This window comes from Thermothielavioides terrestris, chromosome 1 (assembly GCF_000226115.1).
Source record: "Thermothielavioides terrestris NRRL 8126 chromosome 1, complete sequence".
In the NCBI taxonomy this organism is placed as follows: Eukaryota; Fungi; Ascomycota; class Sordariomycetes; order Sordariales; family Chaetomiaceae; genus Thermothielavioides; species Thermothielavioides terrestris.
Window position 1 is genome coordinate 3,139,358 of NC_016457.1, and position 14,195 is coordinate 3,153,552.

General features: G+C 58.2%; 4 protein-coding genes across 4 annotated transcripts; 1 reads left to right on the forward strand and 3 right to left on the reverse strand.

Moving 5' to 3' along the window:
* Nucleotides 1-1,592: 1,592 nt before the first annotated feature.
* THITE_2107881 (uncharacterized protein) lies at nt 1,593-3,804 on the reverse strand. The gene is made up of 2 exons (XM_003649325.1): nt 2,332-3,804; nt 1,593-2,250 (listed from the first exon to the last, which is right to left on the reverse strand). The coding sequence occupies exons 1-2, from the start codon at nt 3,534-3,536 to the stop codon at nt 1,770-1,772; spliced, it is 1,686 nt and encodes a 561-aa protein (XP_003649373.1). The 5' UTR covers nt 3,537-3,804; the 3' UTR covers nt 1,593-1,769.
* Nucleotides 3,805-4,398: 594 nt separating this feature from the next.
* Nucleotides 4,399-7,106, reverse strand: THITE_40025 (uncharacterized protein; the record flags this gene model as incomplete). The annotated part of the gene is made up of 5 exons (XM_003649326.1): nt 4,399-4,605; nt 4,689-5,532; nt 5,569-6,826; nt 6,888-6,969; nt 7,032-7,106. Coding segments are annotated over 5 exons (2,466 nt in total), but the record flags the coding sequence as incomplete, so codon positions are not given.
* A 2,045-nt stretch (nt 7,107-9,151) lies between these two features.
* On the forward strand, nt 9,152-11,782 carry THITE_112766 (uncharacterized protein; the record flags this gene model as incomplete). The annotated part of the gene is made up of 4 exons (XM_003649327.1): nt 9,152-9,182; nt 9,214-9,255; nt 9,853-11,597; nt 11,642-11,782. 4 exons carry the CDS (start codon nt 9,152-9,154, stop codon nt 11,780-11,782), a joined length of 1,959 nt encoding a protein of 652 aa, XP_003649375.1.
* A 568-nt stretch (nt 11,783-12,350) lies between these two features.
* Nucleotides 12,351-13,957, reverse strand: THITE_2141222 (uncharacterized protein; the record flags this gene model as incomplete). The annotated part of the gene is made up of 6 exons (XM_003649328.1): nt 12,351-12,969; nt 13,061-13,193; nt 13,251-13,491; nt 13,549-13,616; nt 13,672-13,708; nt 13,781-13,957. 6 exons carry the CDS (start codon nt 13,955-13,957, stop codon nt 12,351-12,353), a joined length of 1,275 nt encoding a protein of 424 aa, XP_003649376.1.
* Between the last annotated feature and the right edge of the window lie 238 nt (nt 13,958-14,195).

A 14,195-nucleotide genomic window follows, 5' to 3' on the forward strand; every position in this document is an offset into this window, starting at 1 on the left:
CTGCGAGATGCCTGCCAACGACCAGGCAGACTGCGTGGCATCTGGCTGCTGGCCCAAGCCGGATGCACCATTCCCCGCAGAAGCATAGCCACTGGGCGATCATTGCCACTGCCACACACCCTGCAGTATTCCCTGAGAGTGAGGCGAGTTGCATAGGTGTATGGATGGGCTTGCTAGTTGGTTAGTATCTGGTGTCAAGTTGGCCAGTAATAATGGAGAGTTTTGCGAAGTCTATGAGCAGTGGTACATGTAAGCTTGGAATATGTCAGCACATGCGACTACGCGTGCCAAGGCAGATTAGACCCAGCCTTGTATTGAGGTCACTCTTTAGGGGTAATTGCGCCTGTACAATTACCAGCTCCGACTTCTCTTCAGCACCGTCTGCGTCGGCGCCGAGCGCTCTTCTCATTTACAAGACTCGGCTGTCTTGCAATTTGCATCGGGCTCTGAAACAATCGGGAATAGGAAGCGAAGAGAAGAGAAGAGAAGAGAAGAGAAGAGAAGAGAAGAGAAGAGAAGAGAAGAGAAGAGAAGAGAAGAGAAGAGAAGAGAAAAGAAAAGAAAAGAAAAGAAAAGAAAAGAAAAAGAAAAGAAAAGAAAAGAAAAGAAAAGAAAAGAAAAGAAAAGAAAAGAAAAGAAAAGAAAAGAAAAGAAAAGAAAAGAAAAGAAAAAAGTGACCCGATAGATCCCAACTCTAGGTGATGGCATGTGCCAAGTGGCGTCCTCTACATAACTACCTACCTACCTTAACAATAGGTCTTGGACCCGCATTATCTACCATATGAAAACGGTGGGTGGGATGTGGGTTGTTTTTCCTAAGGTGTGGTGGCCCAGCCGGGCGTAGCTAAATACCTGGTGCCCCACCAATATGCTCCTTCCTACCAGTGGTCCATCCTTCCTTCTACACATAGCGCGCCACGGGGGGTTGTCGACATGGTCTCCACTACCTTCTTGGAGCACGAATTGGATCACAGAGTCGTAGGAGAATGTTCAAATTTTTCAAGACCATCGCTACGAAAGTCGCCTAGACGAAATTCTCCTAGATCTTAAAGCACAATGTAAGTGAGAGAACATCCCTCAGTGTAAGAGAACATCTTTAAGAGAAGGGACCATTTTCAGGAAGAAATATTTTCGGTTGAAGGTTATCTCTGGAAGGAGAGTTGAACGTACGTTCTTCTCCCAAGGGAAATATTTCGGTCTGTCGGACTGTCCCTGACCAAGGAGATAGGCGCCATGACCATTTCGGCAACCCCCCGTGGCGCGCTATGGTACCTCTGCCAACCACCAAACCAGGGGCACGAGAGTTGCACCGTTCGCTGATCACTAAACCCAGGTTGCGGCAGGTACGCCCTCGCTGCCTGCCACACCAGCGTGCTACGTCTGCGGGCCAGAGTGTCAACGGAGCTGGAACGTGATTAGAACAAGATCAACATTCTTCTATCAATGCATGTCGTAGTCCAGCCCGCAGAGATGATAGCAATACGTCTAACGGGAGTTGAGACCTGTTCTATCTGTCAGAATCTATCAGACCCGACAAACCGAATTACACTGGATAGAAGCCAACCTACCCAACCATCCACCTGAGCTTTCCGGAGCCCGCTCTTGATGGAAAGCCATCCCATAACCCAATGTATGCCCTCGAGCTATTGCACACGTAAGAACTCCGAGGACATGTCTAACGCAAAAGAAAGCCCCCCTCAGCGTACAAAACAGAGATCTACCCCAAATCCACCAGCCCACGAGACACACCTAGAGGTACAGAAACCAAATCACCGCCTCGGCCTCTTACGGCTAGGTTCCTCGCCCTCCTTCGCGCCCTCCTCGCCTCCCGCCTTCTGGTCCCGCCGGCTGCTGCCCTTCCCCCTATTACCGCCGCCGACGCTTCCCCCAGCCGACGACTCAGCCGGCGCCGACCCGGGCACAGACGCCGCCTTGGAGCCGGGCTTTGACCCCGACGCGGAAGTGGTCACCAGCCCGTGGCCCTGCAAGACCAGGCCGGGCACGCCCCTGAGGCCCATCTTGGCGACCACCACGGGGTTCAGCTCGGGGATGGCGGGGCAGCCGAAGGCGCGGGCGAAGCGGTTGGCGAGGTCGACGACGCGCGCCCGGTCGAGCCCGTAGCGCTTCATCATGCTCTTGATGAAGCCCAGGTTGCCGGTGTAGGCCTGCTCCTTGGTCTCGAGGGGCACCTTGGCCAGGGCGGACTGGATGATGTCCCGGGACGGGTAGAGGGATGCTTTGGGGTGCGTGCTGGATCGGAGCGCGGGTTAGTAAATTACCTAGTTCAGGCTGGGTTGAGGGTTGAGGTGGCGTGTGGAGGAGGGAACTTACAAGGGCCCCTCGTTCTTGATCGGAAACTCCGGGTGCTTCTCGACAAACCACATCTCCTCGGGCGCGAGGATCATGACGGCGCGGCCGAGCTTGCCAGCGCGGCCGGTGCGGCCGACGCGGTGCACATACTGGTTCTTTTCGCCGGGCACGCCAATCTGCACCACCAGGCTGATGTCCGGGAAGTCCATGCCGCGGCCGACCACGTCGGAGGCGAACATCAGGCCGCGGTCGGTCGCCTTGAACTCGTCGACAGTGCGCGTGCGCTGCGTCTGCGACATGCGCGAGTGCATCTGGAAGACGGGCAGCTTCGGCGGCGCCGCGCCGCCCGTGTGGCCGAAGACGTGGTAGAGCAGGCCGGCGTGGCGCGCCGTCGGGCAGAAGACGATGGCCTTGAGCGCCGGGTTGTCGGCCCTGGCGCACGACAGCACCGAGTGCAGCGTCGGCAGCACGTCGTCGACTGAGCCGACCGGGTAGACCGACTGCGGGACCGTCTCGACGGTCGGCACCTCGTTCTTGTCGATGGTCGAGATGCGCGCGTGGTCCTTGGCCAGCACCATCGGCAGCATCTTCTCGATCTCGGGCGGCACCGTCGCGCTGAAGCACATGCCCTGCCACTGCGCCTCCGCCTTGGGTGGGAGTTGCTCCAGGATCTCATACAGGGCGGGCGCGAAGCCCGCGTCGAGCATGCGGTCGGCTTCATCGAGCACGACGCAGCGGACCTTGCTCAGCCGGTCGCGGGCCGCCTCTTCGGAGAGGTAGTCGATCAGGCGCCCGGGAGTAGCCACGAGGATGGCGGGCTTGCCATTGAGGAATCTGGCCAGGTGCGACTTTCTGCTGCTGCCGCCGACAGCGATGTGGCACTCCAGCGGGGGCTCGCAGGCCGCTGTCAGCTTGTTGCACTCATCGACGATCTGCTGGGCCAGCTCGCGCGTGGGGGCGAGCACCAGCAGGGCGACAAACGAGCGGTCCAGGTCGCTGGCGCTGAGCAGGTTCTGCAGCGCCGGCAGCAGGAAGGCGATGGTCTTGCCGGTGCCCGTCTTGGCCTGCACCAGGCAGTCCTGGGTGAAGCTGGGCAGCTGCAGCACTTTTTCCTGCACCGGCGTTGAGTGCGTGAGCCCCATGGTGCTGAGCGCCTGCAGCAGCTGTGGCTTCAAGCGGCCAGCCCATTGCGCAAACGGTGCGCGGCCGCTATCGTCGGCTGCCATGGTTGCGAGTGTGCGGGTGAGGGTGGGAACGAGAAGGGGCCCCGAGAGATTGCGTGCGCAGCTCGGCAAGGCGATTGGCCTCCGAGATAGACCAGCCAAAAACCGCATAGCCATGTGGAAGATGGGCGCGAGAACACGTCGGCAAGTGCAGCAGAGCTGACGGCGCACCTTTACCACAGTAGAATGGCTGCCCTGTGGTAGTATGCCCGTTTATTGTCCCAGCTGGGAAGGAACAAAGAGGCGACTGAAACTTTCTCTTGAAACTTCCGATATTTGCCTGACCAGGGGCCCTGGGCCACTGCCCCATTGGCCCTGTAACGAAGCTAAATATCACTTGTGGGGCGGGGCTTGGCATGCGGAGAGAGCCGTTTAGGGGCAACCTCTCTTTGCCTCCTCTCGCCAGCAAGGAACGACAAAGTCGGGTGGCAGAAGCATTGTTGTTCGAGGCTCTTGGCATCTCGATCAATAACACTGCTGTTTGCACTCCCTTTCTTTTCTTCCTTTCTTTTTTCTTTTTTTTTTTTTTTCCACCAAAGCCAACCCGATTCGATCTTGGACCCTCGGCCCACACAGCCATCAATCACCTGGAAATCCTCAAAGGCTGGTGTAAATTGGTAGATCTCATGAGCTAAGCTAGGTAGCTAGCCAGTTACCCTCAAGCCCATATCATCCAGCCAGACCGCCTCATCTCCGTCTCGAATGAATGTCCCGGTGTCAGATGACAACGAAACCATTGAGATAGTCGCGTGTCCTGCGAGAGCTCGAGGATTCATACCAAAGTAGAGGGAAAGATGAAAAGAAAAATACAAAGAAAGAAAGAAACAAGATGGCAGTTGACCTCAGCACTGGCGGGCCTTCCTACCTAGTGGAATTCACCAATTCTCGGGCCAAAGTACTCGCCGTCGGCCAGCACCTTGAGCACGCAGTCGCCTCGGCCGTCACAGCCGTCGTTGTTGACCGAGTTGCCCCACCAATCCAGCTCGATGTCCGAGATCTGCAGCGCGAAGAAGATGATGACGGCGCTGATCGCGATGCCGCACGAAAACGCTGCCGAGGTGACAAAGTTGTACTTTCCATCCACAGTCAGTCTCACTCTCATTCCTTTTATTCAGGTTTTTGGCGAACCGAAGCGGGGAACGGCGAGCAACATACCTTGGACCACAGCCCCAAGAACCGTTTCTTCACATAAAGCCACGAGAAGGCGGCCACGGGCACCGCTGGCCATATGTAAATGAGGTTGTACGGGGACCACGACAGCGCGCCATTGACCATGACGACCGGATGCGCATTCCGGATGACGGCGTTCTTGGGCCACTTGCGGCTGAGCAGATAGAACAGAACGACGAGAGCGACTCCCAGGGGGAAGCCGATCAGCGTGATGGCGTATGGCCCGCCGACGCCCCACATCTTGCGTGGACCAACGGTACCCCAGAACACGGCCGCGGTGAAGAAGGTGTTGGCACCCGGGCAGGTAAACCGGAAAGGCGCGTGCTTCGTGCATATGTCCTTGATGTGCGTTTGGTACTGGAGGATGCCCATGCAGACGAACGTCGAGACGAGAGTAGGCACCATCTGCGCCCAGAATGTGAACCGTGGCGGAATCTTGAGGTAGTGGGCCAACTTCAGGTCGTTGGAGAAAGCGACCGCATGGGCGCACGTTACGTAGCCGTACGACTTGAAGAAGCACATTTCGATCGCGTTGCCCTCGGCCCACACTCCTCCGATGAACTCGGCCAGCACGTTGAGGGTAACCTCGACGCCCGTCATAGCCTTGATGATGCCGACCGGAACGACGAAGATGAGGCACAGCACGATGCCGTAGATCACCACCCAAGGCGTAGAGTTTGTCGGATACACCCCGACGCCAATCATGCCGAGGGCAAGGGCGATGGCCAGGCACACCGTGTACCACCACTCGGGCACTTCCGGATAGGCGCGCATCAGGCGGTTGTGGACGTCGAGCATGTTCACATCGTCCTCGACTTCTGCCTCCGCGCTCGAGCTGCCCCTCAGCTGGCGGGCCCGCGCCCACCACGACCTAACGTTTCTCGCGACATCGCGGAAACCGAGCATAATCTCATGGCGATGGTAGAGCATGGCGTACGTGATCGTCGACGTGTACACGGCGAAAAAGAAGAGGTATACGACGAGGTTGCCGGCAGCCAAGAATGGAGGCGAATAGGCAGCATACTTTTCGGCGTCGAATATTCCCCTCTCGTCGACAACAGCGCTGACGTTGTACGGATTGCCGAAGTGGTCGAACGGCAAGTTGGAGTTGATAGGGAGGTAGCCCGTATTGAACGCATTGCTGTAGTAAATGGCGATGATGACGAAGCCGGCAACCAAGGCGCCCAGGAAGTAGTTGAAAGTGGAGAAAAATGGCACCATCAAGGGGTCGACCATGAACGTCACAACGTTCCAATCAAACGTCGGGAACGGGTTGAAGCCGAGGCCGGAGGTGCCTCCAGTGATGTTGGCGAGGTCTGCGTTCTCGGGCGCGATCCAGGTCATCCAGCTGAAGAGACTCAAGGCGCCAAAGATGTAATTGGGAAACCAAAAGTAAACGAACATAAGCCCGAAGGCCCATGTGAAGTACTTCAGGCGGGACATCTTCCAGATGGACCTGAAGGGGCCAACGACTGTTGCCGCCTCTGTGGACGTGTCATGGAACGCCGTGTTGAGGGCGATGGTGACCAGCGAAGAGGGCCACACGCAGTAGGCCGGATACACCAGGAAGCGGCGGCAAATACCGGCAAGGCCGTAACCGATGAAGTTGGTCGACAGGGCGATCAGAAGCTGGTAGCCGACGCTCATGGCCCATGGCTGGTTGAAGTACTTGGGCAGTACTTGGATCCAGACGACGTAGTTGGTGTACGGCGTGCTCTTGGCCACGTTGGCCATGATGGTGATGAGCATGTGCTCCTTCTTGTTGAAGGGACCAGGGTTCAGGCTGTGGCGGACGCCAAACAGGGTGAAGCCCACATCGGGCAGCACGCGCTCCATGAATTTGCCAAGCGGGTAAGCGAGCAGCTGCGGGACCGCCGCGATGACATAGATGCTGGGCATGCGCACGTCGAAGAAGGCGTTGATGAAGGAAATGCAGCAGGAAAAGAATATGCCAATTGCCCAAGCTCGGATGGTGGACACAGGCATCGACGGATCGTCGTGGTTGTCGACAACAGAGCGCACCTCGGCGTAGGGCGAATTGTTGGTGATGAGAGCTGCCTGGATCTTCATCTCTTCGATGAGCTGCTCATGCTTCTCGGGATTGCTGAAGACCTCCTCATTGCCTGGCATTCATTGTTTAGTGGCTAGCATCGTAGCCAGAAGTTGGAGCGGGAAGCCACGAACCAAGAAAATCCTCAATCATCTCGATGGTATGGCCGGGGAAATTGGGATCACGAGAGTGCTGCTTGTGAACCTGTGCCATCAACTGAACGATTGTGAGTGGTGGTGAACACTTGATATGGGGCTAACTGGGTCGCTGCCACGTACACGCCTGGTGTCGTCAAGCGTAAACCTCGCCGCTGTCGCCTTCGCCTCGATCAAGTCGCTCTCGGTCACGGCGAGCGCCTGGCCGACCTCGCGCAGTTCGGAAGGCAGGTCCTCGCCCGAAAATGGGGCCGACGTCTAGAATGTTCGACGTAAGTCAGCTATGGCACGTTCAAGTGGAATCGACGTTTGATGCGACGCGACATCATACCGCATGATCGGCCTGGCCATTGTCGACAGCGCCGGCGGTGAACGACGCCGGCGCTTTAACCTCAGGCTTCTCGCTTACGCTTGACATGTTCGGAAGTTATTGATGGTTCGATCAACGGGACATGGAATTGGCGTCGTTGAGAATCGAGAACGAATCGAAATGCGCGGTGGGAGGGGAACGATGGCCTTGCGGAATGAAGATTGAGGAAAGGTCAGGAACGGAAGGGCGAGAGAGAAAGAACCTAATGTGCAACGAACATGTGCTCTGTGCCCCGCACAGATTTAATGGCTCCCTTCTGATCAGACGATCGCGGCTGGAGGCAGGAGGCAGAAAGCAGGTAGGTCTCGGGAAGGCAGGTAGGTCTCGGGAAGGACTCGAAAGCGCGCCCACACCCCACACGGCAGCCGTACCTGACTCGAATTAACCGGGGCCATCGATATTGCTCTTGCCCGGGAGCACAGCAGCCACCCGGCTTGCGCTGAAAAAGCGCCTTCCTCTTTCCTTCATGCGTTATCAATGGTGTCATCCGAATTCCTCGCCAACACCCCTTTCCCACCCTGGTCTCTTTACCGCGTCTCCGACACGGGTGCATCTGGGAACGGCACTTGGCGCATCAGTTCTGTTTCTGGGTCCGTCCCCAGCGACGATAGCTGCAGGTCGCGTTCCATACTGTGGTACATCCACAGTCCCTTATCTGGCCGAGGGAACCGGTGAGGGAGGGACCCGGGCATCGAGAACCTCTGCCGAGGCCCGACAACCAGTTGATGCAGTGGCCAATTGCGTGGCCTAGTTCAATCCCGATAAGGCAGTTGCAGCGGTGCCACGCGGCAGACGACCCCTGACAGACTCCCAAAGGAACACTAGAGTAGTATGTACACTAACTAACGTTTGTTACCCTACGGCCGGAAGGGTGGGAAGGATGCGAGCCCTTGTCGCTTGACAGGGCGGAAAAGCACAGACACCGACCATGGCCTCATGGCCAGCGCGGCAGAGTAACGTCCCGTGCCGATTACACAGTGAGGACAGCGTTGGAGGCGGCAGCGGAGATGCCGTGTTCTCCATTATTCCATGCACGCCCGGGCTAGGCCATGCCATCTGCAGCTTTTTTTTTTCTCCTCCGCTGCCGCATGCCCTGATCAAAGCACAAGTATAAGCACGAGAAAGAAAGAAAGAATGGACCGGGACTCAGCTCATGAGGGTCACAAGATCGCCTTCCTTCAGTTTCATCCGCAGATATTGGGAACCGATCTGATGGTGGTCGGCTGGCAGCGTGGGAAAATGGTCGACTGGGAATCCCGCCAACCAGGACACGGAGAAGCTCGAGCTGTGGTGAAACCTGCGAGCCACCTGCGAGTTCCCTGCGTCTGTTCTGTCTTCACGCCCTTGAGCTTCCCACCAACGTCCACCACCCGGCTTCCTTCATTGATCCCGGAGAACCGGCTGCATACCTACATCAGTGATACCTTCCTAAAAGTAACAACACGTGCGACACGGCCGAGTCGTGCCGACAGACGAAGAGTCGCTTGGCACTGTGGCGGAGGTCGGATGCCAAGCTCAGATATCTCTTGGCTTCATCTTCGCCAGCGAGCTGTGCTGCATGTCTCGTGGTTGATTGCTTGACACCTGCCGTTCTGGTATGGTTGCGCGGCAAGGAGCTCCCATTCGTAGTAGTTGATCTCAATTCCCAGCTGTTTGACGTGACGAGCCCACTGGGTAACTGGACACCCAGGCGCTTGGCTGGCTATCGGTGCGTTGAATCAATGGCCAAAGGGTGAGGGGTGGGGTAAGGTGATGAAGGGGGCTAAGGGTTAATATTCACTCTGGTTATTTTCGACGACAACTATTGGCCACTTAAAATGCCGTGTTTTGCTGTGTATGTACGACTCAATCGCCACCAACCGTTGGCACTACAATGGGCGTTCTGTCTGGGGGCTGTTGGCTTGGTATGCACATACTCTTACATGCCGTCTCCAGCCTGCGGCGCCGAGAATCGGCAAGCGAGGGCAGCTGAGTTGCGTGAGAGTCCTGATCAATCACGACGGGCCGAGTCAAACCGCTGCTTCGGCTTTCCATTGTTGGGAGAGGAGAGCAGCCATCATCAGTGCTGGGCATTTTATCATACCTCCTGAGCAGATAACCAAAATCGCACAAACAACCCTGTATGATGTGATGCAATCTCTCTCTGATGCCATATCCATCACTACCTGTCACCACGGAGCACAGGTGTACCACTCACTTATCTGTCTATCTAGCCCGAGCACGGGTGAGTGTGGCCGGGTTTCTAAGTTCTGTTCTTTGCTCGTTCCAGTGGCCGCGCCTCCACAGGATTGAAAGCCTGAAAGAATCCCATCTACCCGTCCAACTAGAATGAGATTTTAGATTTCAGAGTCACAAAAAAGAGTGTTCTTTGTATGGCCACTCTTTGGCGCGCGATTCCGCGTTTCCAATGCCGGATGCGGGAGTGGCTTTGCTTGAGAGTTGAGAGTGCGCTTTGGGTGCTTCCTTTGTCTCACGCCGACTCATAATAGAGCCATGCCAATGAATAGAAGGATAATACCATATGGACATTTCCAATGCCCTGATGCAAGTCTAGCAACGCTCTTGGTGCTTTAGCTGTCGGTCTCTCCAACACATTGCATATCATGGCGTCAAAATCTTCCGAGATGGACTTCCTCAATGACTACGATGGCGGCAAGTCCCCGCAGGCTGCGCAACACCTCCAGTTACCGACGCACCGGGACTTTGCTAAGCCTCTCAGCGACGATCAGCTTCATGATGCAACGGACCCTCAATTCGACAGGGAATGCCGTGGCTCGCTCAGTGGCAACAGGCCTTTTCTCGACACCGCTTACAGGCGAGTCGCACACCCGGCTCTCGACGAGGCCGTCTCTGAGAGCAATAGGCTGGCGGCCTGGCGGTCATGCCACAACGGACTCTTCCGCGCACGGCACGGGGAATGGTTGGATGGCGAAGACGTCTACTATCTCGCCAACAGACTCTTGACGTGGTGTCAAGAGCAGCGACCAGCGCGCCTAGGCTCCATCTCGCAGGGAAAGTGGTGGATTCTCCCTGAGCATTACAACCTGCTTGTTCGGGACCCAACCGCGGGCGGCTGGCAAGAAGAGGCTCCCGAGCTGGGGAGCGGACACTACTCTCCAGGAGCAGCAAACCTCCACAAAAAGGCGTTCGACAACGCCAAGATCACCGTACACTTTGTACACTTCTCGGCGCACTGGGCTGTGCTGTTCTACCGGCGCTCGACCGGGCAGAGCTGGTACATCGATTCAATGCCGGAGGGCGCCGCGTTCCGGAGCCGACAGGCGCGAGAGGCACTGAGGGACTGGCTTCAACGCTCAGGGAGGCCCATCCCCGACCCCAAAGCAGACCACTTTCTGGAAGTAAATCCCGAGCAAGAGGATGAGTGGAGCTGCGGGATCCATGTAATCGCCAATGCCATGGCATTCATCCGCTTCGAGGCCATAGGATGGCACAGGATCCCTGAGTGGAGGCAGAAGAAGTCCAAGGAGGTGCGCAAGGCACTCGTCACATGCCTGCATCAGCTCATGGGGCTGAAAATTGACCCCGAGCATAAATCCCCCGGATCGGCGAAAAGAGCGAAAAAGAGGAAGCGTGTGGCCGGCCTTCGATCCACTGAGGCGGACAGCTCGGCTGCCACAGGACAGCAGGCAGGCCCCCAGAACCAGTCCGCAGGACAGCAGGCAGGCCCTCAGATCCAGCCATCCCCCAAACCCCAAGTAGTCCAGCCCCGGCAGAAGACGACGACGCCGGAAAAGCCTCCAGCAAGAAGGCCACCCACCCAGCCCAGCGAGCCCCAACCCGCCGCGCCCCCTCAGCAGGTGCTGGTGCAGGTACCAGAGACGTTCGGAGTCCGCAGAGCCCCGCCGGGCCGCGCGCTCGTCCGGGCCATTCGCGCGCGCGCTGCGCGCGATGTCGCGGCCCGCCTGGCCCAGCTGCGCACCGAAGTCCAGCAGCGCGCGGCGGGCTTCAAGGCGGGCGAGGAGGAGACAGAGCTGGCGAACAGACGAGCAGCCGAGCGGGCCGTGGCGGCAGAAGCTAGAAGGGCAGCGCAAAAGGAGGCGGCACGGGCCGCCGCGGCGGCAGCAGCAGCAACAGCAGCAGCAGCAGCACCACTACCACCACCACCGCCCGCGCAGCAACCTGCGCAACCCGCCAAGGAGCTCAAAATCAAGGGTCTAGCATCCGACTTGCAGAAAGACCAACGCAAGCGCAAGTCCGGCTCAAGCGGCAAGAAGACCGCCGGCCGTCCCCGAAAGAAGCAGAAGACCGCAGCCGCCGCCGCCGCCGCGGACGACGACGAGAACATCCAGTACCAACCCGTAGCCCCACCTCCGTTCAACCCCGACGACCTGAACATATCCAGCAGCAGCTCCGAGGAAGAACCAGGACCAGCACCCGCACCCGCACCCGCACCAGCACCAGCGCCAGCAGCACCAGCACCGGCACCAGCAGCACCAACAAAGCGGACCTCCTCCAAGCGCAAAGCAGCGGAGCACGACAATGACGACGACGACGCTGGGAAGAAAAAGCAGCAGCAGGGCGCGCCGCCACGACCATCCAGCAAGAAAAGAAAGACTGGGGACGGCGGCGGGGATGACAGGGCTGGGGCTGGGGCTGGGCCTGCCGCGGCAAAAGCGGCTGCGGTCGCCACGGCGAAGGGGAGGAGGGCTGGCGTGAAGCCTGGTCGCGGCTTAGCGGGTTGATGGGGCCGGGGCCCCGGAGGGGCAGGGGGTAGGGGAGGCCGGGGGGTAGGAGATAGGGCGAGGTTGAGATGTCAGCGAGGCTGGGGTAGAGTGATTGGACGGTTGCAGGCGCCGTCACGGTAAGTACGGTGCTTTTTTTTTCCTTTCATGTTTTGGGGATGTGGGTTGCGATTAGGCGTTTGGATGAAGTCAGGGTGCAGTGGTTCAGATGTATTGGCGGAATAACTCGTGATTCGGTTGCTTGCATTAGCAAGTATCATTACAGGTTGTAGAATATTAAGTCGGGGTATCTCTGAAGGCGGTGGCCTGGAAAAGTAGATCGGGACACGGAAGGCAAATATGTTCTGCAAAAAGCAAAAGCTTCCCCTCTTAGATCCCCTGCAGCTTTCCCTCTCCGATCCCTTGCTCCTCGTCGGAGTCGGACGGTCTCTCTCCACCATGGAACGACACCTTTTGCGAAACCACGGTGGTCGTCTTGATGCCCGGCCCCTCAGCGCCAACTTCTGGCACGCTGCCGCTCTCCGGCATGCACCCGGCCACCACGCTGACGCTGTACCTGCGGGGACCCGCAGCCGCGCCGCTGCCCGCACCGTCCAGCTCGCCAAACTCGATATCGTGGTGGTCCAGCCGGCCGCGCGGCGATCTCGAGTCCTCGGGGCGCAGGCGCTCGGTGCTGTCCGACGGGCGCAGCCTGCTCTTGAACGTGGACGGCTCCGCGTTCGAGCCGGACCTCGCGTTGCCGAAGGTGGCGCGGCTCGGGCGGCCGCCGGTCGGACCAGTGCTGGACCGCATGTTGGACCGCAGCAGGGATGCGAAGATGCGCCCGCGGATCAGCACGGGCCGCAGCGTCGGCAGGCAGACGGTGATCACGGCGACGCTGAGCTCGAGGAAGGAGAAGGTGGCGGCGTCGACGTTGTCCCAGGTCGGGTCGGTCGACCGGGCGGCCGCGGCGAGGGTGTGGATGCGGTAGATGGAGACGGCGCAGGGGCTTTTTGGTTCGGTTATCAGCAAGGTTATGCCACCGGGTGTAGGTAGCACGCTGAAAGGAAACAGGGGCCGAACGGCGCTGGTGAACTCACAATATGCCGAGAGTAAAGACAACAATTAGCAGTGCCTTTTGCTTCTTGGGGAGCTGCAGCGAGCTGATGACAGGGATCGGCATCGCGTACAGGGTGAAGTCGGTGACTAAGTTGACGCCCGCCATGACGTACCCTACCGGCAATGTCAGCCACACGATGAAGGATACCACGCAGCCAGAATGATGCTTACAGATGGCTGCGTTGTTGAGACAGAAACCGTCGACGTTTGGGTCCCAAAATGCTGCAACTGGAATGCAGACGAGGGGGAGCAGCAACGACAGGGTGATGCCCCAGCAAGTCAGAAAGGCCAAGCCGAAGATGATGAATTTCCGGAGAGCCGTGTTGTTGAAGATGCGTCGATATTGCAACAGGATGGAGATCTTGGTCATGCAGACGGCGATATTGTAGACGACGATGGAGCTGTAGAAGGCCTGGTGGAGGTTAGTCGCGAGCCCCGCGAGGCACAGCTGCGTTCCAGGCTTGCTCGCCTTCATGTACGGGATCAAGTTCTCCTCTGGCATCGTCCAAGCGTGTCGGCCGAGACCATACTTCGCCTCTGCTCACGGTCAGTTGTGTTAGGGGGGTTTAGACCAGGATGGGCGTGTTCGTACCGAGACCGATGGCCACAGCGGACGCGAGTGTCAAGATCTGTGCTTAATGTCAACATTGACCTCCAGTCAGCGCGTCCCCGGCAATTCCGCCCTTTCGGACGGCCCGTACCTGCGCGGGAACCATGATCGCATCGTCCAAGCCAAAGCTGCGTAGGATGACGCCGCGGGAGTAGCATCGCAGCGTGACAGCCAGCGTCGAGAAGACGCTGGCCACCGAGAGGATGACAACGATCTCGGTGACCCTGGACTCCCCGTCCAGGGCCGGATTTGGACTTTGGGCGGCCATGGTGAGATCGGTCTATGAGGACAACCCAGAAAAGCTCGTGCGCAAAGGAGCACAGCTCCCTTCGCTATATTTAAGAACAGGATGCGGGTACCTGTAGCCGACGTGCTCTATCGGTCTTGGGCTGTTTTCCAGGGTACCCAGGTCTTGGGGCTTCCAAGCAGATAGTGAATGGGCGCCACGTGAAGGTCCCGGAGCGGAGTCCGAGTGGGACAGTGACGGCACACCCGTGAAAACACAA